Raw genomic sequence first — 23,629 nt, forward strand, 5'->3', positions numbered from 1 at the left:
TGACTTCATTTATCTTAATTACCCCTTTAAAGGCCCTGTCTCCAAGAGTTACTTCTGAGGTACTATTGCAGGTTAAGACTTCAAGATATAAATTTTGGGGTGATCCAGTTCAGCCTATAAAATTTATTTACCAAGTTCCATAGTTTACCTGAAATTGAAATGTACCCGAAAGCATTTTTATATTTGCTAAATTTCTCAGTCCTATTTGGTGCACATTACAGTGGAAGGAGCCTGGGCTATGCCATAGCCGCTTCTCCCACACCAGCATCATCAAAACATCCCACTGCAGTTGGAATTTTGAATGAATTTGTGGGGAAAAATATTTTTCCATTTAAGTATGATTAAGCTTTTAAATATTTAGTGCTCATAAATTGAAATAGTATTTAAGTAATATCTATCTGAACCGAAACTGCTTTTTCCATTTATATTCTTTGGTTCATAATACCACAAAAACAAAAACAAAAAAACCCCAAACAAACAAAAACCAAACCAAACATTAACTACTAAGTAGGTAACTTACGTTATTTATCAAAAGAGAAAAACAATATAAAAATTCTATTCTAAGTAGTAAGAAGCACACCCAACACTTTAGAGGTCTGATTTAATATAGTCACACAGGTGTTTTTTTTGCACCCCACCAACTTAGTGTACAATATAAAATGATGATTTAATTATAAGTGTCAACAATTATAAATGTCAACAAATAAAAAATATTCTACAAAGAAAATAGTCCTCTCAAAATCAAACCATTTTATAATTAGACGTACTGTGCCTATATTAGACAAAGGTGTGCTTGTGGTTAGGGCACAGGTGTGAGGCCTGTTGCGGGGCGGGTGTGTGGATTGGGCCCAGGGCGCTAGATTCCGGATGATTAACTAATTATCAAATTGTCAGGATGTTGGCTATGAACAAATACTATTTTCCCAGGTAGTAAAATCTCTAAAGAGAACCTAAACTCATGTACGTTGTAAGAAATTAAAAAGGAAAGAAAAACACCCTGTAAGAATAAAATCAAGACCTTGCACACCTGTTGCTTTGAATATTGAAAAAACATTTTACGCGCCCTGGGTCCCTGGCTTTCTTCTGCTTTCCGGCGGCTCCCAGCCGGAGCGCGGAGCCGGGGCCCTTTCCCTTTCCCGGGGCCCTTTCCCTTTCCCTTTCCCGGCCCCCTTCAGGCAGCACACTCCCGGGTTTCCAGCGTCCAAAGGCCCCGCCACCCGCGGGGGGGCGCGGATAATCCGGGCTGCGGGCTCGCGCGGGCCGGGCCGCCGTTTGCGCGGTGCCAAGCCCTCCCCGGCGAGGTCTGTTTTGTGTCCTGCCGGGCTGAGTCACATAGAATAGATAGCAGGTCGTTGATCAGCACATGTCCTGCAGATCTGTTTTCAGCTTACAAATATAGCCCGTGAGCGCACAGGCCGCGGCTGGGCACTTGGAGCGCGTCCGGCTCCGGCGCGGCGCGGCGGCCAGGGGCTCGGGCTGCGGCGCGCCCGCGGGTAGGTGGCCGGGTGGAGGGGCCCGGGGCGCGAGCGGGCGGCTGCTCGGGAACCCGGGGCGGGGGGCGGGGGGCGGATTGCGGGACGGGCGGGGGGCACCTGCCGGGAGCGTGGGGACAGTGCGCTCCTTGTTCATGTCTTTCCCGCCGCGCCAGGGCAGGACCCGGCGGGCACCCGCAGCGGGACACATTGGGCAGGATTCCGCAGTAACCTGCATTTTAGGGCCAGGACTGGAACTGGATGGGGCTGGGGCTGGGGCTGGGGCGGGGCTGGGGGAAGGAGACCGGGCTGCTGCGTGGCAGGGTCCCCACGGCTCCCGCTCCTTGGTTAGTGGGTACTCCCAGCCCTGCCCTGGTGCCCAAGGCCCAGCTGCAACCTTTGTGGTCCCACGTGCTGTTCAGGGGCGAGAAATCAACTTTGTGTCTTCTTCGGTGCCCTGAAGGGATGCCTGGCATCTGCCCGGCATCTGTCTCTTGCCCTGGCTGGGGGTGAGGGCGAAAAGGCGATGGGAGCCCTGGCCAGTGTGGCCCAGGTGGGTGAGTGCGCCCCGTGCACCAAAGGGTCCCAGTAGATTCCGGGTCAGGGCACATGCTGGGGGTTCCCGCCCCATCCCCAGCAGGGGGCGTGCAGGAGCCAGCCCTGGATGTTTCTCTTTCTCAGGGCCTCTCCCTCTCCTTCTCCCGCCCTCAAAATCAATAAGAAGCCTATGAAAAGAAAAAAAAGTGATTGGACGCCCAGAGGAGAACTGTCGCCTTTGTAAGCAGCCCAGCTGAGGCTCTCCCGCTGGACCGAACCCTCTCCCATGCCTCAGGGGTTGGCTGTTCTCCCAAACAACCTCTGCTAACCGTGCCCGGGGAGAGAGACCCTCAGACGCTCATGTCCCTCTCATTTTTATCTTATATTTAATTGGCAACAATGTCCGCCTTGATTTCCTTTTTTAAAACATCAGACATTTTCCGATAGAAACATCGACCAGCCGCCTCCCACATGCCCCCTACCAGGAATGGAGCCTGCACCGGGGCATGTGCCCTGACTGGGAATCAAACCAGCGACCTTTCAGTGCACAGGACGACACCCAGCCAACTGAGCCACACAGGCCAAGGCCAGTTTATCATTTGGCAAGAAAGGAGAGGACAAGGTGACCAGACAGTCCCCCTCCTGCCTGGAACCCTGGCATATGACATCTGAGAGGAGACATGTGTTCTGGTGCCAGGGGACACGTTTTTCCAGTCGTGCCCTCTGGCTCGGGAACACAGATGGTTCTGTAAAGTGATTCTGATATGCTTGGGGTGGGGAGGGAGTGTGGAAAAGTATTTCCCCTTCCTCAAGGTCCCTGCGGGACCCCCCCCCCCACTTGAGGGCATCCCTCTTCTTCTGGCTCCCACAGCAGCTTGGGCAGCCTCTGGTGCTGAATCCACACGCTGCTGTGTTAAAATGCATCCCTTTCAGCATCTGTTCTCCCCTCTAGATTGGGAACGCGGAGGCAGGGACAGTCATCTTTCTGCATTTAGTGAGTGCCCGTAATGTCAGGTGTGTAGGGTTCCCAGGAATCAAGGAACGGAAACACACACCCAGTAAACTGGCTCAGTGCACAGGGTTCCTGTGTGGAGGTTCAGGGGCAGGAGCCCGGCGCCTGCAGCCCTCCAGCCATTGTTACTGGGTGGCTGCTCAGTGTTGGGGGTGAAGGGGTGAGGGGATTAACTTGAGGGGTCCAGGCTCTGAGCCCACGTCTGGGGCCTCTCAAGTGGCTGCATCCAGATAGAGGGAGCACGTGAACAGTCTGAGGAGGTAGGAAGCTGGGGGGACAAGCACTTGAGGAGAGCAGTTGGGGTGAGTGAGAGGGGCTGGCCCAGGGCACATTATGCCAGGTACTTATTGGGCCCTGTGGGGAGCTGGGGTCTCCCTCTCATTCCAAAGGGAAGTCTCTGGAGGACTTGAGCCAGGTGGCAGCATGCTCTGGTTCTCCTTGGAAAACGACTGTCACTAGGGTGTGACAAATGGATTGGATGTGGCTGAGTGGGAAGTCAGGAGACCAGCTGTGATTTTTGCACAACTGAGGCCAGATGTGACCCTAACTGGTGGTGAGAATCGCATGACCATGAAGACTTAATGATGAATTGGATGTGTGCAGGAGAATGTCCACATAGAGGGCGGACAGAGTGAGGACACAGAAAGCACAAGGGACTGACCTCCAGAGAAATATGGAGTTAGTCTCCACATGGGGATTCGGGCAACCGGGGTGGATTGAAGTCGGAAATCTGGAGTGGCTTAACTGAATGGTTCTGGCTCAGGGTCTCATGAAGTTACAGCGAAGATGTTGGCCAGGGCTATGGTCATCTGAAGTCATGTCCACTGGGGCTGCAGGATCTGCTTTTAAGACGGCTTCTGCTCACATGGCTGTTGGCGGGAGGCCTCAGTTGCTTCTCCATAGGGCTGCTGGAGCATCCTCAGGGCATGGTGGCTGCCATCTGCATGTTGGACACTCTGCTGCTGACAACTGCCAGGCCCCAGGCAGTTGGTTACTTAGCAAGCCACCTGGCCTCCAGCCAGCTGCCCACCTTGAGATGACTGGGAGGCGAGGACACACAGGCATCTGGGTGTCCCTGGGGCAGGCAGCGAAACCGACTGCTGCAGGTCCCCTCTTCCCTGCCCCTCTGCTCACCAGCCTGCTGGGCCTGTCTCACTTGGTTCAGTTGCTCTTGTCCTGAGAATGTCTCCAGCAGGTGGCAAGTGGGCCCTGACATAAATCCTGGCACAGTCAAACCCCCTTAATTGAAACAGAACCTCCTTCTCTGCTTTGCAGAACATGGAAAATGGTGAACACGTCAGATGACAGACAAGATATACTCTTTCCCACCAAAATACTGAGACTAATAGTGATTTATAACTATTTAAAAATAGAACAGAAAGACATCAAGGAGAGACTCTTCCTCTAAGATGCAAACTTGAATTGCATTTCTGCAAATTAATGAGCAATGATTTTTTAAGGCAGGGGCAGTTAGTGTGCAGATCTGGTTACTTCTCAAGGATTTACTGGCCTCAGAAAATGAAAGAAACTCAACAGAATCTGAGTCCTACTATTTGCCAACCAACACTCCGTGTGTTTGTGCAAATCAGATTTTGATGCTGTAGGTAGGGGAAGTTTAAAACAATCTCTAGAAAGTTATTTTACTTAGATAAGGGAGATAACTATAGCTTAGTGGGATAAGTTGAAATGCAGTTTTATGTCTTGATCATTTTTTTTCACAGTGAACAAATAATTAGTTAAAACAAACAGCAAAGATGAGTTGGGAATATAAAAAGCTGAGAATATAAAAAGACGAGAGAAAGCTCATTGAGTGGCCTGAGAATGAAGCAATTTAGATGTAAATCTTTTATTCACTTTTCATTTACTTATGCAGTCAACAAATATTTATGGAGGGCCTACTATGTGGCAGGCACTGTGCTAAGTCTCACTAAGATGTGAGAGCTAAGAAGTGCCTGAGTCTGACTTTCCTTGCGCTTGGAAAACAGCATAAACAGAGACCAGCAGCTTATGAGGGTTCATGTTGCAGGGAACCTCACGGAACATGTGCCCTGGCTGTGCGCTCAGCCCCAGGTGGGAAAGCGCTCAGCGGGGCTTTGCACAGTGTTTGCTTTTGTTACTCAGTGGTGGCTGGCGTGTAGCCTTAGACAACCAGGTGTGTGTGTGTGTTTTCTGATTAACTCATTAAACTTACCCTTGAGCATGTTACAACCTACTGGGAAGATTTAGGTGCTACTAAATTCAATAGGATGTGGGAACATGGAGCTTGAGGACTGCCCAGGGAGCTCTAGGAACCCACAATTCAGCTGAGACAAGTGTAATGTCCCAGAGGAGATGGCTCCAGGGTGCGTGTTGCACTTGGACTTTTACACAGAGACCTAGGAACACTAGCAAGCTGCCATCCTTGAACCAGCAAGGCAGTTCTTCGTTACGTAAGACGACTCATTCATGTTTCTTTTTTTTTCTTTTTTTTAAATATATCTTTATTGATTTCAGAGAGAGGAAAGGAGAGGGAGAGAGAGAGATAGAAACATCAATGATGAGAGAGTCATTGGGGATGGAGCCCGTAACCCGGGCATGTGCCCTGACCGGGAATCGAACCCCGATCGCCTGGATCCCAGGTGGACGCTCAACCGCTGAGCCACGCCTGGCTGGGCTCATTCATGTTTCGTTGTAAAATTCACGGTAAGACTGTCTTCTGTGTGTGGGTGATGCTGACATGTATATGTATTTTTTTAAATAGGTAATTTTATGCTCCCAAAATGGGACATAAAGTGGTCGTATTCGACATTTCTGTCGTCAGAGGCTTGTGGGAAACGCGTGTCAAGAAGCACAAAGCCTGGCAGAAGAAGGAGGCCGAACGGCTCGAGAAAAGTGCGTTGGAAAAGTAAGTTTTCTGTACTCGCTTGTAGCTTCTTTAGCCAGTAGGGGCCCGGGCAGGACACGGCTGTGTTGCGGAGGGGGCTGTCCTTCTCCTGGGATGTCTCCCTGTCAGTGACACGGGCTTACTGAACTTCAGAACCTTGGTGCTGTTGCCCAGCATGATCCTTCGGTTCCTATAAAATGACACCCACAGCTGGAAGGACCCCCCCAGGCGCCGTGCAGGGGGAGCTGAAGAGTCCCGAGCCAGCTCCAGTGTCCGGCTGGGCCTGGAGTTTACGAACAGCAGGTGCGCCCGCAGGAGAGACTCCCCAAGGTGGCTGAGGGGTGACATTCTCAAGTCAGGTGATTTATAAACCGGGACTACCTGTGTGGTTCTAGCCAAATGCTCTTGAAACATCAGCAAATTCCCGTGGCCTTGCATTTTGAAAAAACTTGCATTGGCACCACCTGCTAAGCCAAGGAAATGTAATTAATTCAATGTGCAGGTAATTTGGGGAGAAATTTCAGCCAGGAATTCCATCTAACTCAACTCCTCTGAAGTCAAGTTGCTAGTAATTCACAACTCGGAGGTTTTAAGTTTCCTCTGGGTTACCCACCCCTTTCGGAGCAGAGGGGCGGGGAGACCCCAGGGCACCGGGAGGGACACCACGGGCCCAGGCCCAGGCTGCGGGCGCTGCGGGCGCTGCGGGACAGTGAGGGCGGCCTCGGGCGTTGCAGGATCAAGGAGGAGTGGAACTTCGCGGCCGAGTGCCGCAGGAAGGGCGTCCCCCAGGCGGCCTACTGCAGGAATGGCTTCGTGGACACCACCGAGAGGCTCCTGGACAGGCTCGAGAGGAACTCCCTCCTGCGGCAGGGCTCGCCTTCCAAGGACAGGGGCAAAGGGAGCAGCGCTTTCGTGTTTGAACTTTCGGGGGAGCACTGGAAGGTGAGTCGGTCCGTTGGGGTCTCTGCGGCCAGCGGAGGCTCAGTGCGCTCTGCGCTGAGTCCTCGGTTACACTGAGCTCGGGGCCTTGGCCTTGGCCTTGGCCAGGTGAGCGCCCTCGCCCTCAGAGGGCCTGCTCTGAACCGGGCTCTCCTGGCTCCTTCACGAAAGCGCCACCCCGGAAAGGGCAGGGGAGGGGAGCACTTGGATCCTTCCAGGCTGGGAGCCCCTGGGCCCCAGGGGCACTCCTCAGGATGGCACAGCCTTTAAAATGCACAAAGCTGCTGCCTTCCCCCAGACCTTTACAGTAACTCTCTGCCTTTTTAAATTTTTAAACAAACGGAGCCTTTCACCTAATGCCCCGGTGGGTGGCGACTTTGCGGGCTTGTCACAGTGTGAGCAGCAGTAGAGAAATTTCTGCAGACACGTTAGCCGTGTTCCTCTGAGATTCTGAGGCCAGGGCACAGATGTCCCCTCTTTCCTTCCTCGGGTGCTTGCACGCGCTTCCTGCTCCCACTCCCCGCACCCTGCTCCTTTGCTTGGAAGGCTTGCCCGTGACCTGCGGGCCCCTGGTCGGAGCGGACTCAGACTATTGTCCGTTTCGGTGGGACAGGGTTCTCTGGGGGAGCCCTCCATCTCTGTGACCCTGGGTCAGCTCCCCGATGAGCCAGCTCTTCATGTTGGCTCAGCAGCAGGGGGACACCATCTGGTCTCACGTGGGTTGGGTGCAGATCAGGAGGGCCCAAGATGGTGTTGCCAGGGCTGGGCGCTGTGCTTAGAAGGGCCCCGTGCTTGGTTGAAGGCTCTGCTGTCACCCTCTTGAAAATTCTTAATAATTTTTAGCCAGGGGCCTGCACTTTCATTTTATACTAGTTCCTGCAGCTACGTAGCTGGTCCTTAGCCTAAGTGACTCATTTAAATGTCTGTGGCTTTTGGTTTTCCTCTCTCAAATGGGCCTGAATAATGCTCACTCTGCCTAGCTTATGGGACTAATGTGGAATCATATTTAGGGTGAAAAGAATTTTGTAAGTTAAAAGCTTAACCCGTGGATCCAAGAGCAATGATCACAAAGCACATTACAAGTACCAAGTGACAAGGAAAGGGGTCACCGTGGATTTCCTGACTACCACTTCCACCCCACTAACCTCACCCCGCCTCCCTGCTGCACACCTGCTACAGTTTGCTGGTGGCACCCCATGGTCAGGGGACACGTCTTCATCTTTGCTCCATCCATTCAGCGCTGAGCTCACCTCACTTGTAGAGGTAACACTGGGCGAACTGAATTTCTTCAACTGGACAGATAGCCACCCTCAAGTGTTTAAGCGCTTCTCAACACCGCTCCAGTTTTGTCCCAGAACACCTGAGTGTGGGGACACCTTGGAGACCCCCTCGTGTTCCTCTCGGTCACTTCCGGGGTGAAGGCCCAGGGAGGTGGCCCCCTGGACAACTGTGGAGCCTGGTCTGGAATCCTCACTGTCTTTCTGTCACTCTGTCCCTCCTGTAGATTCATAAAAACATTTAGAAATCTGGCCCAGTAAATATTAGATGTTTATCAAGTATTTTAAAAAGCAACTACAGAGGAAGGGAAATGCGGCCTAAATTTAACAATCTGGTGCATGGACAGATTATAATTTTAGATGTTAAACTGGCACGTTGTAAATAAATAAGACACGTCGTGGCTGTGGGTGTGAGCCTGCTTGTGTTGACCAGGCATTTGATTTGAATAGTATCGTGAAGTCATAGCAGTTTGAAAATCGGGCTGATCTCTTACTGTGAGATTAATGATAACCTCGCCGGAGAGCTGGCAGTGCCACCTGACGCTCTCACGCCCGCCCCCTCGCCACGCGGAGGACCCGGTGCTGACTCTGCCACCCACCTCTCCCAGGAGCTCCCGGAGTCCTTGAAGGGGCAGACGCACCTGAAAGAATGGCACATAAACAACACCCTGATTGAAACCATTCCTACCTATATCGAGCTCTTCCAAGCGATGAGAATCCTGGATCTGCCAAAAAACCAGCTCTCCCATCTCCCGGCTGAAATTGGTATGTCTCCTGGCGGAGCCCAGGCCTCAGGTTAGCGGGCAGCCGGTGGGCAGGCGATGCTGCTGTGAGACCTGCTCCCCACTCCTCCTGCCCCAGGCTGCGGGGTTTCCCGTGTTCCCAGAGCTGCTTGTCCACAGTGTCCCCTGGGGGCGGTGATGCCGCGATCTCACCTGCATAACTTAGCATGTACAGGCGTTTGCCAGATGCTTGCAAGCTAGAAGGCTCACGAGCGAGCAGTGCTGTGGTCAGGAGCTTTCATTTCCTCTCAGTCACTGTGATTTTTTTTTTTTTTGGCCTGGTGACAGGCTGTTTGAAGAACCTGAAAGAACTCAATGTGAGTTTTAACCATCTGAAGAGCATTCCTCCAGAACTGGGAGACTGTGAAAATCTGGAGAAGCTGGATTGTTCTGGAAATCTAGAATTAACCGAGCTCCCCTTTGAAGTAAGAAAGTAAACATTTTTGCACTGTGATGTACTTTTATCGGGTTTATGACATGGCATGGTTTGTAATGGGAGAGGAGCTTTAAAAGATGAAATCCATCTCTACATGTCACACTTTCCTGACATTTCAGTCGCTCTCCAACCAGCTATTACAAGGTCTTTAAAATGCTCTTACACTAGGCCAGCACCTGAATTCAAGTTCAGAAATACCATCAAAGGAAAACTAGGCAAAAAATCCTGTTTTCATATAAGATATTTGTATTCAGTGCCTATTTAATATACGGTGCCTGTTGGCTGTGATGCAGACTCCAATTTATTTATCCACAATCGTGAAATAAAATAGAGACAGTTGGAAATAAATAAAGGGGGTATAATTTAAAAAATTTAGATACTGAACAAAACTTGTAGGTAACTGAGGTAATCCTACAGATAGGATTTAAGACGACTATTAATTTAAAAATATCCACTTCTTTTGGTCTGTACTCATTGGAGAAATGATTTTAAATCGTTTTTCCGATAAAATGGAGCAGATTAAAGTGAACGGTTTTAATTGCCAAATAAACTTAACGAGCGTCTTGTGCTGAAGAGAGATGAGGACCTGACGATCCTGCAGGTAGTGAACAGGCTAAAAGTGGTGTTGCTGCTGAGGCGTGACAAGGCCCTGCCCACCGACGACAGTCTTAGAGGGGGTGCTAATCTCCTTTCCTGAAAACTTCTATGTGGGGGGAAGTGGCTGCTTCTACTACCAGCATCCATCTCGCCCCAGGAAATGCCTGACAATGGTCCAGGTGAGGGGACACCGCCAAGGGTCATGACTCCCTGCACAGTGTCAGTCCCCAGACCTCCCCAGTTTAGCAAATGGCTCAGTCATCCCTCAGACCTTCAGGCTGGAAGCAAGCCAAGCCCCTCTGACCTTCTTGCTCCCGTGGTCCCATGGCAGGCCAGTCCCATGGGGCAGACCCTCCGGAACGTGTTCGGTATCTGACCACTGCCCAGCACCTTCCCACCAGCACCCTGGGCCAAGCCCATGTTGTCTGTCATCCGGACGGGACAACAGCCCCCAGGCTGGTCTTTCCCTTCCTTCTTGTACTTCCCCCCCTTTTATTGAGATATAATTTGTGTACCATCAAATTCACCCATTATAAATGTGCATTTCGCCAATTCAGTTTTAGGCTGTTTCCGTGACTCCTAAGAGGCCTGTCTTGCCCGTTTACTGTATAAAGTCGCATTGCTTGTTGACGAAATCCCCAGCTCCCCAAGGGCAGCCCCTGCGCGCTCGCTGCCTTGGGGCCCTGGCGTGTGCACGGCGGTCCCCGGTATGTACTGTCTCATCTCTTTTGCGTATATTCACAGGAACGCCTTTGGGGAGAGAGGTCAATCAAGAAATTGCTGGTCGAACTAAATTCACTCTCTTACAAAAGTAATCAGAATATTTTGTTCCTTTCTAGCTAAGTAATTTGAAGCAAGTTACATTCGTTGATATCTCGGCAAACAAGTTTTCCAGCGTCCCCATCTGTGTCCTGAGGATGTCTAATTTGCAGTGGTTGGACATCAGCAACAATAGCCTGAATGACCTGCCCCAGGACATAGACAGGTAGCTACTTGCTTGCTGAGGGCCAGGTACATGAATTAGTTACTGACATCCTAACGCAGCTAACATTTCAAACTTGCACAACACGGGAATGCTCTTTGAAGTCACTGAATTCTCCAGAGTTCATTGTTTCCAGGAAATGAGTTTGGTTCTTTATATAATAAGACAATTTCTAGTCTACTTCATACATGTACATGTATATATACAGGGCTGGGCAAAAGTATGTTTACAATTGTGAGTACTCAAGATACAGTTTATTCTTATATTATTAATTAATTAATGTATTTATTTCCCATATGAACAACTGGAAACCTACTTTTGCCCAACCTGTATATGTGCATTTGAACAAATCTTCATCGTCTTGGTGAACTTCAGTTTACCTCGGTCCCCAATAGAATGACATCATTAACTTTCCTTTCCTTTAGAAAAGTAAAATTATTACTTTTATCCCATGTTATTATATGGGATGGAAACATATCACTCTATGTTTAGAATATCAGTGAGGATAATTTTTATTAGTTTCATTGATTGATTTATCATACATTATCTTTTAAACAAAATCAGGATGCTCAGTAGGGCTTTCAAGTTATATCCTTGTAGCTATTTCATGTTTAAAAATAATTGTTACACTGAATCATGTAACTTCATTCATTCACTCACTCACTCACTCACTCACTCACTCACTCACTCACTCACTCACTCACTCCACCAATATTATTAGGCTCCCGTATGGCAGGCTCGGAGACTGGGCTGGGTTTACAGTGGTGAATGAAACAAAATCCCTGGCCTCCCGGAATCCACGGCCTTCTTTATAAAGTATAAGTAAGCTGTCGGGACACAGATGCCAGAAGTGGCCTCATCCTGAAGGCCGTCTCCTGTTTCTGTTTTCTGCTCCTGGTACATCTGATGAATATCGATGCATTTTCCGTTTGTGAGACTCAAGCGGAACTGTTTAAGTTTGGAACACTAGGGGAACTTTGTGAAATATTTATGGGATCAATCACGATTTTGCAAATGAATGAATGAAAAAAAACTGGAGAGGGAAGTCACCGAGTCAGAATCAAATGGAAAACAGTAAAACGCATTTGGAGCATAATTGGCTCATTTCCTTTTCTCTGCAGGTTTCTTCCTGTTTTAAAGTTAGCAAATATGATGAGAGAGGAATAACTGTGCTTCCAAGATACACAAAAGGAAGCATTTGCCAAAATTTGTTTATTTTCACTCCGACTCTAGTATGACTGCTCATGCTCTGTTCACCCTTGGAATGAGGCAGACACTGGAGGGATATTTTGCTTTCTCAAAAAAAGTTTTTTGATTACAGTTTTGCATTCAACACTATTTTGTATTAGTTTCAGGTGTGCAGCATAGCTGATAGACACTCATATTGGAAGGAAATGTTGATTTTTCTAGGCCCCCACGGCCTACTGCATATTGTGCAATTGGCTTATGCTGCGGCTGTATCTGTGTCTTCAATTGGCAATTAAACCAGTAAAAAATTAAGAATAAACAAATTGTGTCACTTGGTATGACTTTATTTAATGTTTAAAGTTAGTTTTTCTCATAAGGGTCACATATAAAAAATAAACTACCGACTGGTGTGGCTCAGTGGTTGAGCGTCAGCATCGACCTATGCGCCGGGAGGTCACCGGTTCGATTCTTGGTCAGAGCACATGCCCAGGTTTCGGGCTCTGTCCACAGCAGGGAACGTGTAGGAGGCAGCCAATCTATGTTGTTTCTCTCGCATTGATGTTTCTCTCTCTCCCTCCCCCCCTTTCCTCTCTCTAAAAATCAATAAAAACCTATTAAAAAAAAAATAAACTAGATTGGGATTTATTTGCAACCCACTTTGGTTTTCTTTGCTATGAAGCCAAGTCCTTGTGTCCTGATCCCTTTTCTGTCCTCTTAGGCTGGAGGAGCTGCAGACGTTTCTCCTGTATAAGAACAAGCTGACCTATCTGCCTTATGCGCTGCTTAACCTGAAGAAGCTCGCCTTGTTAGTGGTCAGCGGGGACCATCTGGTGGAGCTCCCGACGGCCCTCTGTGACTCGTCCACACCGTTAAAGTGAGTAGATCTGGGATCGTAGCAGAGACAGGCTCAGGCACAGGGTAGGGAGCTGGGAGCGGCAGGAGCCTGGGACCGGATCAGATGGTCCTTATCCACTTAAGAATTAAAACTGCTCTGCTTTCTCTATGTTTAGACATTAAATACAATGAAAAGGAAAGTAAACTGGGAAATATATATGCTAAAATATGACAGATATGTGTGGATATGCCATAAATATATACTATATAAAACTCTTCTAAAACCAATTAGAATGATGCTAATACAAGACAGCAGGGCCTACAATTGTAACCAAAGATTCTTTGAGGGATTTCCTACTTTGAGTTGAAATAATTATATCATCTTCACATCAAAACATCTTTTAGCCCGGCCGTGTGTCGCTCAGCGGTTGAGCATCGACCTGGGATCCAGGCGATCGGGGTTCGATTCCCTGCCAGGGCACATGCCCGGGTTGCGGGCTCGATCAATGACTCTCTCATCATTGATGTTTCTATCTCTCTCTCTCCCTCTCCTTTCCTCTCTCTGAAATCAATAAAGATATATTTAAATATATACATGTATTTAAAAAAAACACACAAAAAAATCTTTTAAAAATTGTGAAGACAGAAGACTAGATGCCGTTTTAGTTTCTCTCCTGGAACTTCTCTATTTGTTTTGTAGCAGTGGTCCATCTCAGAAACACCTCTTTTATGGGAATTTTATCTGAGCCCTTTTTAACTAAGCCGCCTTGTTTAAGAGTGGATATCACTAATTGGGAGCAAAATCACATACAGAAAGAAACTTGCAGTTTTAGGGAGCTGACTGAGGGCCAGCGCTGTGCCGCCCCTGGGCCTCTGGGCCTCCTGCCCGCCGCCCGCCGCCCGGGCCGAGCAGCTCCCATTCCCCGCCGGGCCTGCCAACAGTCTCGGCCTTCGGACCGAGCCCATACTCCTGGTGGATCGGCCGGGCGGAACTCCCTGGCCATGCTAATTTTATGTGGTCAACTGTGACTTTCAAGAATAAGCGAGAACTTGGGATTTAGGACCACAAAAGTTGGCTTCCCGGGGGAGGAATTTGGCAGTTCAAAATGCATGGGGGAAAATGTGATATTGTCCATGCTTTCTTGAACAGATTTGTAAACCTTATGGACAATCCTATTGATAATACCCAGTGTCAAGATGGTGACGAAATGATGGAAAGTGAACAAGACCGTCAACACTTTGATAAAGAATTTATGAAAGCCTATATCGAAGATCTAAAAGAAAGAGGTAGGCTACTCATATTTAAAATATTTAAAATGAATATAAAAATGAATTCCATTCGCTCATGCGACACATTTATCCACATAAGTCAAACTGACAAAAAGTTAATTAGTTAGGGGCAGTTTACTTTGTAAATTATTTTCCCATTTACCAAAAAAAAAAGAAAAAAAGATACGTTTCCTTAAAATATTCCATTTGCCCTGTGCACTTGGAATGCCTGATACACCCTCAACTATTTGACAGAGAAACATAAGCTTAAAACGTGAGGGTTGCATTACTAATTGTACATGAGTTTTTAACTAAATGACATCGACAGGGGTATCCTAGTTAGTGGGACAAGATTCCATTTCAAAATCCTTTTAAATTCTACATTAGAAAAAGTCATCTCTTACACAAATCAAGGTTTGCCTACATCAAAATCACAAAAGGAAAAACACAAGAGAGCAGATGAGTAAGTCAGTTTATTTAGTTTCGGTTTCCTTTCGGGTGGTGATTACACAGAGGAGCTCGGAGGTCACAGGGAAGGGTGGGGCCTGTTTTCCCAGCGGAGCTTTGGGAATGTTCCAGAAGGCTGAGAGCTCAGAGCCCCTTCCGCACAGGAGCGCGTAAACAGGAAAGAGGCATTAGTCTTTGTTCTTCTGATCATGTAGTTACACATCCTAATGAAATAGAGAAGGCTGAGTATATGTTTTCCTTTCGTTACAGAGTCTGTTCCCAGCTATACCACCAAAGTGTCCTTCAGCCTTCAGCTTTGATATTGTCCCTCAGAAGCCCGCAGAACCTCCCTGTCTGTGCAGCTGTCAGTCTTTGTGCTGTGTGTCAAGTCACACAGGTGTCATGGCTCGTGTTTAAGCACGAAGTCCAGAAATCACCGTCATAATTGTTCGGAAAAATGATTTTCAAATTTCAAATATATGAATACCTCTCTCGGTGGACTGGGGAATTGATAAGTGGGTTTATATATTGAGATTTAAAGATTCATTTGCATACACTTGTTTCTAAATACTGCACACTTAACAGTTTAGAAATGTATTATTTTTTAAAATTGTAACTTAGACCAAATTTTGAAGTTGATTGTATTGTTTTTAGGAATCGAGGGATAAAGGGATTGTGAAAAGAGCATTTTTATTGGACGGGTCACATGAGAGTTTATTTTATTTTGTGATTTCGAAGGAGTTTTAACGCATTATTTCTTTTACTGAGAATAATTGTCCTTGGGTTTATACAAACTGCTATTTCCATATGTGTTTTTTTTTAGTATATTTTTAGTGATTTTAGAGAGAGGAAGGGAGAGGCAGAGAGATAGAAACATCAATGATGAGAGAGTCATTGATCGGCTGCCTCCTGCAGGCCCCGACTGGGGATCGAGCCCGCGACCCGGGCATGTGCCCTGACCGGGAATCGAACCCCGATCGCCTGGATCCTAGGTAGGCGCTCAACTGCTGAGCCACACCCTGCCGGGTTCCATATGTTTTAAATTACATTTTGCAAGTGTGGGCTCTCAGGAGAGACTTTAGGTATAATGTGGGCCTTGAGGGTAGAAAGAAGGGCTGGGATGTCACCCGTGCGTTGGGCACAGGACGCTCGGGTGGTGTGCTGGCAGCCCTAGTGGAGGAAGGGTGGCTGGGGCTGGTCATGGGAAGCCTTGCATTGCCCCAGTGGATGGTCATCTTGTCCTGAGTGGACACTGCAGGGTCCTGGGACCCACCTGAGAGCAGTCAGCAGAAGCAGCGCCCTGTGGGACCCCGAGAGGGCCATATAGCGTAGCAGGGAGGACTAATCCACAGCCGTGAGGAGTCCTTAGCAAACCTTCCTCAAGGGCACCACGGAGAGCTGTGCCCGTGGCTCCGAAACGCAGCCCAGAGGGAGCTCAGGGGACTGTTTTACACTCACAAAGATGGGGTTCGTTACGGGGCTTTGGGCTCTCACATCACATCATGATATGGAGATATTGACAAAGACCTACTTCTATACCACTGTCTCGGGCTCAAATAGAATTGTGTGTTGAAGATAAGCTTAAACAAGAAGCTTTTGTGACTTAAGAAGAAAAAAATGCACATATTCACACAGATTTATAGACCAATCGACTCCCATATGGTCTAGCCCAGTGCTGTCCAGGAGATGTTCCAGCAGCGATGACAGTCTTCTCTACCTGCGTGTCCAGCATCATGAGCTTGAACATTGGCAGGTGTGACTAAAGAACTAAATTTTTCATTTAATTTAAATTTAAACAGCCAGAGGAGGCTACCATATTGGACAGCATGGGTTTAGCCAGTTGGGTTCTTTGGAAGTTAATCTGGGCTAAAAATGAAGTGTGACTTTTATTTTCTCTTATTTGAAGAATCAGTCTGTCCCCAGAGGCACCCATTTAAAAAAGGTTACTACTGACACCCCAATATCTTGATGGGCCCAGTCATAATTCCAAATAATTTATCCTTAACATATATAAAACAGGAAGAGCATTCTAAAACCACAGTTGAGGATTGCTTCAGCTTAAAGACAAACTCTGAGAAGTAGGTTAGGAGATGAAAAGAAATAGGAATATAAGAAGTCACTGTAATTGAACCTCAAACAGTTGTATATTTCTTTTTAACTCTTTAACAATATAACTCAAATTTATTAGTCGTACTACTTGAATGATTTTGGAATTTTATTTCATGCCAAGTTTATGCTACATATAGTCAAATAGAAAATATATTTGAAAAGAGGGGATTTTCATACAAGTTGACTCTTCAGAACCTATGTAAATTTTATTTCAATAAAACCAGTCTTTTGTGCAAAAATTTTGTCTTGGTGTTCATATAAATAAAGAGTACTGCATTGTTACATAATTATTTCATGCTACATAATACCCCAAACAAATATATTATTGAATACAACGCCTGTAGAGATATTTTAAAAAAAAAATGTTTTTATTGATTTCAGAGAGAGAGGAAGGGAGAGGGAGAGAGAGAAACATCAATGCGTGAGAGAAACAGTGATCAGCTGCCTCTCCCATGCACCCCAACTGGGGGACGGAACCCGAAACCTGGGCATGCCCTGACTGGGAATGGAACAGGCGACCTTTTGGTGCACAGGATGGTGCTCCACCAACTGAGCGACACCTGCCACAACAATAATATGGACACTAATCTACCTCCTGTCTCTGGATTTACCTAGTCTGAATATTTCACATCAATGGGATCATACCATATATGACTTGTTAAACTTAGCACCATGCTTTTTAGGTTCATATAGTGATTTTAACAACAGTCACCACCACGGCGACAATAATTAGGGTTAGAATGTTTAAGCAGCAGATTCTAGAATAGCAGCACCTGCGATTGCGGGCTGCGTGGGAATACAAATGCTTCCTTGGGGAGGAAACCGCACCTACACTCTCCACCCAGTAGTTGGTGTTTGCTCTGGGGCTCTCAGCCCGTCGGGGCTCAGAAAGCCAGGGGTGGAGAGGTACCTTTCCTTTCTTCACCCTGGTGTCCCCTGTCACCGCATTCACTATGGTGCTCGTCCTCGGGAGAGAAGGCTTAGAGGTAGGGATCTCTACCACGTGGCTGGTGTTTGCTCTGGGGCTCTCAGCCCCTAAGGGCTCAGAAAGCCAGGGGTGGAGAAGTTCCTTTCCTTTCTTCACCCTGGTGTCCCCTGTCACCACATCCACTATGGTGCTCATACTCGGGAGAGAAGGCTTAGAGGTAGGGATCTCTACCACGTGGCTGGTGTTTGCTCTGGGGCTCTCAGCCCTTGAGGGCTCAGAAAGCCAGGGGTGGAGAGGTGCCTCTCCTTTCTTCACCCTGGTGTCCCCTGTCACCACATCCACTATGGTGCTCGTCCTCGGGAGAGAAGGCTTAGAGGTAGGGATCTCTACCACGTGGCTGGTGTTTGCTCTGGGACTCTCAGCCTGTGAGAGCTCAGAAAGCCAGGGCTGGAGAAGTTCCTTTCCTTTCTTCACCCTGATGTCCTCTGTCACCACATCCACTATGGAGCTCGTCCTCGGGAAAGGTTTACCGGTGGGGATGCCAAAGGTAGGTTTGCTTATTGTGGGAAGTGATGGGGACATTGGTGACGGTTTGGTCAGATCTAATCCACTCTGCTCACAAAAGCCCTGAAGACATGCCTCACAGTTTTTAATGTCATGTGGCCCTTCAAGAGAGATGTCCTTGATTGTAGGAATCTCTGCCATGGACTTAAACCCTTCTCGGTAGCACTTCTTTAGGATTCGGAGCACCAGGTTGTTCAGGATCCTTGAGGTGTTTTCCTCTGTGAATTCAGGAGCCTCGAATGGAGGCTCAACACACTTCTGACATCGCTGGGCAAAGACCCTCATCTTCACCTGGCCCTTGGATTCCTTCTTAATCCAGCGCACGTGGAAAACAACTTGAACATGGGCAGAGGCCCAACTGCGAGAACACCAGGAGCACTTGAACCTGTGGAGACAGAAAACAAGACCCTCGGCTTGACCAAACTATGCGCCAGAGGGAAGAAGGAGGGACCCATATTATAGGGACATGACTGGACGGGGGCCACCAACATGCTCTGTGACTCACAGGTGTCTATCATTAAGATAGTAGGTCCCAAGCTGTCAGAGCTGAGTGGGATCTTGGGCACATTCTAAGTGCCATGCGATCGTTTTAGAGATGAGGCACACACTGGGAACTGGTCATGCCCAGAGACTCTGTGGGTGTAAGAGGCAGGACAAGAGCTTCAGTTTCCTGACTCCAAACCAAGGTGTCTCCAAATGTAGACTGAAGTGGGTCAAAGGCTACAAGTGCAACAGCAGCCATTAAATCAGCCCCAGGAACCCGGGGCTGAAACCCACAAGGGCACCCAGGTGGGTGTTGGTGAGCGCCGAGTCCCAGCGCTTGAGTCCTAATGAAACTCACATGAAATCCTAATGCCCGAGGTGATGGTGTTAGAAGGCGGGGCCTCTGGGAGGTGATTAGGTCACAAGGGTGGAATCCTCATGAATAGCGTAAGTGCCCTTATAAAAGAGACCCCACAGAGCTCCCTAGATCCTTTTGCCCTGTGAAGACACAACAAGGAGTCAGAGACCCAGAAGAGGGCCCTCACCTGACCAGCTGGCACCCTGATCTTGGACTTCCAGCCTCCAGAACTGTGAGCAGTACATTTCTGTTGTTTATAAGCTGCCCAGTCTGTTTGTATTTTTATTATTTTCATAGCAGCCCCAAAGAACAAAGATACTAAGTCACAGACGCCAGGTCAGGGAGGGATCCTAAAAGGTCCAATGTCCTGTTTGCTTTGCTCTCAGTTGCCCAGGGTCCCTCAATCTGCTGGTATTACTGGGAGGGCACAGTGTCCTGCTCTCTCTTCTTTGCCCCAATTCATTGCTCAGAGTAGCTTGAAACACTTCATATTCCTTGTGCCCCTGGCTTCAGAGAGGGACAAGAGAATGACACATCATCTCAGCCGGCAGGAGGGGAATTTTCTGAGCTAAGATAGCTGGACAGATGCATGTCAGGACAGATGGAGAGAGGGAAGAAGGCAGGGAAGCGTGTGGCAGCACCCAGGATAGGAATTACGGGCGAGCAGAGGGCTGCTGTATGGCAGGGGCAGTTAGTGCTCACCAAATTATCCATGCACTACCTCCCATGTCCCAGCCCTGCCATGCAGTTAAGTTGGGGCAATGTGACCAGTTGGCTGATGGGATGTGGGCTGAAGGGATAGATGCTGCTTCCAGATTTGGCACTGAAGCCCTTGAAAGACTTACCAGCTCTTTCCTTCTGTGTCTTGCTGAACTTGGGGCCATGTGTTAGGTCAAATCACTGATATCTCAGGACTTATTTGTTACAGCAGCCAAGCCTAGCCTTGCCTGGCTTGATGCAGGGCACCTGGAGTCTGGGATGTTGTATCCGAGGGCACTGGGAAGCAGTCAGTCAAGGTTTCCCTTCTGTATCTTGGTCCAAGCCCCACCTCACAGGGTGACCGTGAGGATGAAATGCAGGGACCATGCCCAGGAGCCCTGACCTCTGTGAGTGAGATGACCTTGCTGGTGCAAAGGGGCCTGGGCCCTGCTCTTCTAAGCTACTGTCCCCTGCCCCCACTCTGGGTCATGCTGCTCTGCTGGGATGTTCGGCTCAGAGTTTAAAAAAAAAAGAAAAAAAGGGAGCTCAGACTTTGCTCGGCTGCTCCTGGCCTGAGAAAACCACAGTTACAAGGAGAGGAGGGCTGTTTCCTCTTCCCAGCCTCCCTCCAGTAGGGGGCAGTGGGCAGGCAAGCAGCCCCTTCCCCGGGCTGGGGAGAGAGTCCCAAGCCCCATCCTCCCTGCAGGTGGATACTCCCATCCTTGGGCTCTGATTTCCCACCTGGAAGAGAGGATGAGACTTTGGATGCCTTCTAAGGGTCCTATTTTTAAAAAGATTCCTTTAGTTCAGAGTAGAGAAGGTTAAGATGGCTGCATGTGGCTCTGCACCCTCCCTGAGGGGGTCTCCTGAGTGCACAGGGTCCCTCTCTCACAGGCTCTGAGGCGGACCCCTGGTCTCTCAAGGCAGGGAGCACAGGCACCGAGCCTTGCTCATCCAGCTCTCCTGGGCCTCCCTGCTCTTTGCCCTCACCCCTCCCTCGTGGCCTGATTTCACACCAGTGCCGGCCCCTGCTATTGTTTTGGGGTTCATTGTAATACAAAAACCGTCTTTAATGAAGCTACCACTTCTTGAGTGATGGGCACCCCACTTCCTGTAATCTTCAGTTTACAAGCAGGATTTGGAATCAGAAAAGTAACCAGTATTCCCAGTAAGGAATGGGAAGGATTTCCTGGAATACATCCCACCCCATCCCACTCCCTACTCACCTGGCAAAGACCTGCTGCTGGTATTGTGTCCACCCTGGTTGCAGGGTGTTGGGAAGGAGGCTGTCATCTAGTGCCAGGGTCCACTGGTCCCATGGTTTCACCTCGTGAATTAATTCCTGGAACACTTTCTGCCATGTCTTCAGGTCCTCACCCTGGGCCGCTGGCATGGTGGGCTGGGGGATCAGGCTGTGCTGTGCTGGGCTCTGAAGGATCTCTAGGAGGACATGGCTGTTCTCACTTTAGAAAGCACGGCTCACACCGGGTCCCCTTTATGTACCCGCACCGGCCCTGCGTACCAGGTCTTTGCCCCAAAGACAAAGGTCAATTGAGTCTGGCTCCATGTTTAGAGAACTGCCCTGGGCTCCACAGGGAATTTAGAAAGACATGGAAGGCATGGCTTTGTTCATCAATATATCACCCCAGGAGCTCTCTGGACCCCAGGTCAGGAGGATGGACCTCAGTCTGGCTCTGCTGTTCCCTCCCCTCAGCCTGAAACACACCTTTTAACCACCGCAGCCCTGCAGGTGGTGGGAAGAGACCGCACTTGTCCTTTCCAGTTCTCACTTCAAATCCTTACTCAGGGCTGCTGCGATCATGCCCCGGGAGGAGACACGCAAAGAAGGGCAGCCACTGTGGGCCCTCGCCTGGGTCCTGCTCTCTGCTCACGTCTCCCCTCGTGCCCAGTTGCTGCAGGATGGTATTTCGCAGACACTGAGCTGCCTGCGGTGACTCCCAAGCCCAATCTGCCACCCATTAGAGATGGAAGCTGGTGCAGTCCCTGTGCCCAGGAGATGAGGCTACAGGGTCCCCGCGTGGGTGAGAGGCCACTGGCTACACCCCAAGGTGCTTCACCGTCCCTTAAGGGCAGGCTCAGGAAGGAGGGAGAGAGGGGCAGCGGGCAGCAGCCAGGGAGGGTGGACAAGGCTGGGTGTCTGCGTTCCCTGGCCCCAGCTACGGACAGCCTAGCCCTGACCTGAGTGATGACTCCCTCCCAGGAGGGAGCCCCACCTCCACCAGGCCTCCACCTGGCAGCCCCCTCTGACCGCTCCCCACACTGCAGCCCCACCTGTCCTGTGCTGCTCAGCATGGCTTTCGGGCCCCTCATAGGCCACTGCTCCCCTGCCAAGCTCATCTCCCCCCAAGCCCACATCCCCCCCGCGCCCTAAAGCACAGCCCTCACTCCCTAGGGTCCTCTGACCACTCCTGCCCTTCCAGGCCTGTACCCGCGCTCACGTGGGTCCACCCTGAGTACCTGCCTTCCCTCCTTCACTGCTGCTCACCTGCCAGTTCTGGGGCCCACACTGTTCGTGCCCCACAGTCCACTCCCACCCTGCGCCGGCCTGGCAACTGCTGCTGGAGAAAGAACCTCTCCCCCGTCCCCTCCGGCTGGGCAGAGGCAAGGTCCCCTGCCTCAGACGGCCAGCTCAGAGAAAGTACTGGCTGGGGATTTCAAAGGATCTGCCTTACTTTCCTGTTGGCATGGGATCTGTGGGACAACGTCATAGTCATAGCCTGTTTTGTTTCATTAAAAGCACCCATGGGCCCTAGCAGGTTTGGCTCAGTGGTTAGCGCATCGGCCTGTGGACTGAAGGGTCCTGGGTTTGATTCTGGCCAAGGGCACGTACCTGGGTTGCAGGCTCAGTCAGAGCACTTGAGGAAGGCAGCCAATCTCTCTCTCTCTCCTCCCTCCCCCCCTCAAAAAATCAATGGAAAAAATATCCTTGGGTGTGGATTAATAACAACAAAAAGCCCAAACTATTTGAACACAAGTATTTAAGAACAAGAGAAAGTCTGTCACGTTGAAATTAACCCAGGCTGACTATCTTCCCTCGAACTATCACGAGTAAAGTCATGTACCTGATTTTGCGGAGAATTCTGCTTTCCTGCGGTGGTGACAGGGATGCCAAGGCCTCGGACACAGCCGCGTGCAGCTCAGCAGGACTGAAGCCAGCTGGTCACGGGGACAGTCCCAGTCCCGGAAGGTCTCATTGAATTGGCCTGGGCTTCAGCATTTGTCCGAAGCTCCTGGAATGATTCTAGCGCAGACCACACACGGGGAGACTGAAGGAAAGGAAAACCCAGGAGGTCCGGGTTGGCAGTCACACAAGCAGGAGGCAGGCCCAGGGTCGGAGGTGGCCGTCCTCCTGCAGGGCTGTGGCGGAATCTGCTCTTAGGGGGTCAGTCCTGGGCCTGCCTGGTGCCCCGACCAGCGGCCGAGCAGTGGCCACAGGGAAGGGCGAGGGCTCCAGGAGGAAGGTGGAGGGGGCGGGAGGAAGGGGAGGGCGGAGGGAGGAAACGGAAAGGATTGAGCAGGGGAAGGCGGGAACCTCACCAAGCCCCCGCCTTTCGCCCTCACTGCCACTGCCCTGCGGCCAGCTCCCGCACGGTGGCCCTAACCGAAGTCTGCCTCCTCCCTCTCCCATTTTGTTTCTCAGCATTACTTTGCTCGGATCGTGAATTAACTACGTTGGGGAGCCCTCCATCACTTCTCTCTTGAATCTTTTCTCGGAGCTCCTCCCACCCACTCTCAACTGGGGGGGTGGGCGGGGCAGAGAGTTAACAAAGGGGTGAGGGGGCCGGGGAGAGAATCTGGGCTGGAAGTCAGGGTGTCTTTCGTCCGGGGCTCT

General features: G+C 49.6%; 2 protein-coding genes across 4 annotated transcripts; one reads left to right on the forward strand and one right to left on the reverse strand.

Annotated features, from left to right (window-relative positions):
* Positions 1-1,998: 1,998 nt before the first annotated feature.
* Positions 1,999-15,539, forward strand: LRRC2 (leucine rich repeat containing 2). Its single transcript, XM_087825084.1, has 8 exons — positions 1,999-2,025; positions 6,512-6,826; positions 8,709-8,865; positions 9,171-9,307; positions 10,755-10,900; positions 12,804-12,959; positions 14,070-14,206; positions 14,906-15,539. Exons 1-8 carry the CDS (start codon positions 1,999-2,001, stop codon positions 14,953-14,955), a joined length of 1,125 nt encoding a protein of 374 aa, XP_087681210.1. The 3' UTR covers positions 14,956-15,539.
* Positions 15,540-16,924: 1,385 nt separating this feature from the next.
* On the reverse strand, positions 16,925-23,459 carry RTP3 (receptor transporter protein 3). 3 transcript variants are annotated; one of them, XM_087824576.1, is made up of 3 exons: positions 22,860-23,459; positions 21,003-21,230; positions 16,925-18,621 (listed from the first exon to the last, which is right to left on the reverse strand). In XM_087824576.1, exons 2-3 carry the CDS (start codon positions 21,167-21,169, stop codon positions 17,430-17,432), a joined length of 1,359 nt encoding a protein of 452 aa, XP_087680702.1. In that variant the 5' UTR covers positions 21,170-21,230; positions 22,860-23,459; the 3' UTR covers positions 16,925-17,429. The 3 variants fall into 3 exon arrangements, 2 of the variants coding, with proteins under 2 accessions (XP_087680702.1, XP_087680703.1); XM_087824577.1 differs by having other exon boundaries at positions 21,003-21,216; positions 22,860-22,999; XR_015715682.1 differs by lacking the exons at positions 16,925-18,621; positions 22,860-23,459 and adding an exon at positions 19,194-19,217 and having other exon boundaries at positions 21,003-21,082.
* Between the last annotated feature and the right edge of the window lie 170 nt (positions 23,460-23,629).

Source organism: Miniopterus natalensis, chromosome 15 (assembly GCF_054644295.1).
Source record: "Miniopterus natalensis isolate mMinNat1 chromosome 15, mMinNat1.hap1, whole genome shotgun sequence".
Taxonomy (NCBI): Eukaryota; Metazoa; Chordata; class Mammalia; order Chiroptera; family Miniopteridae; genus Miniopterus; species Miniopterus natalensis.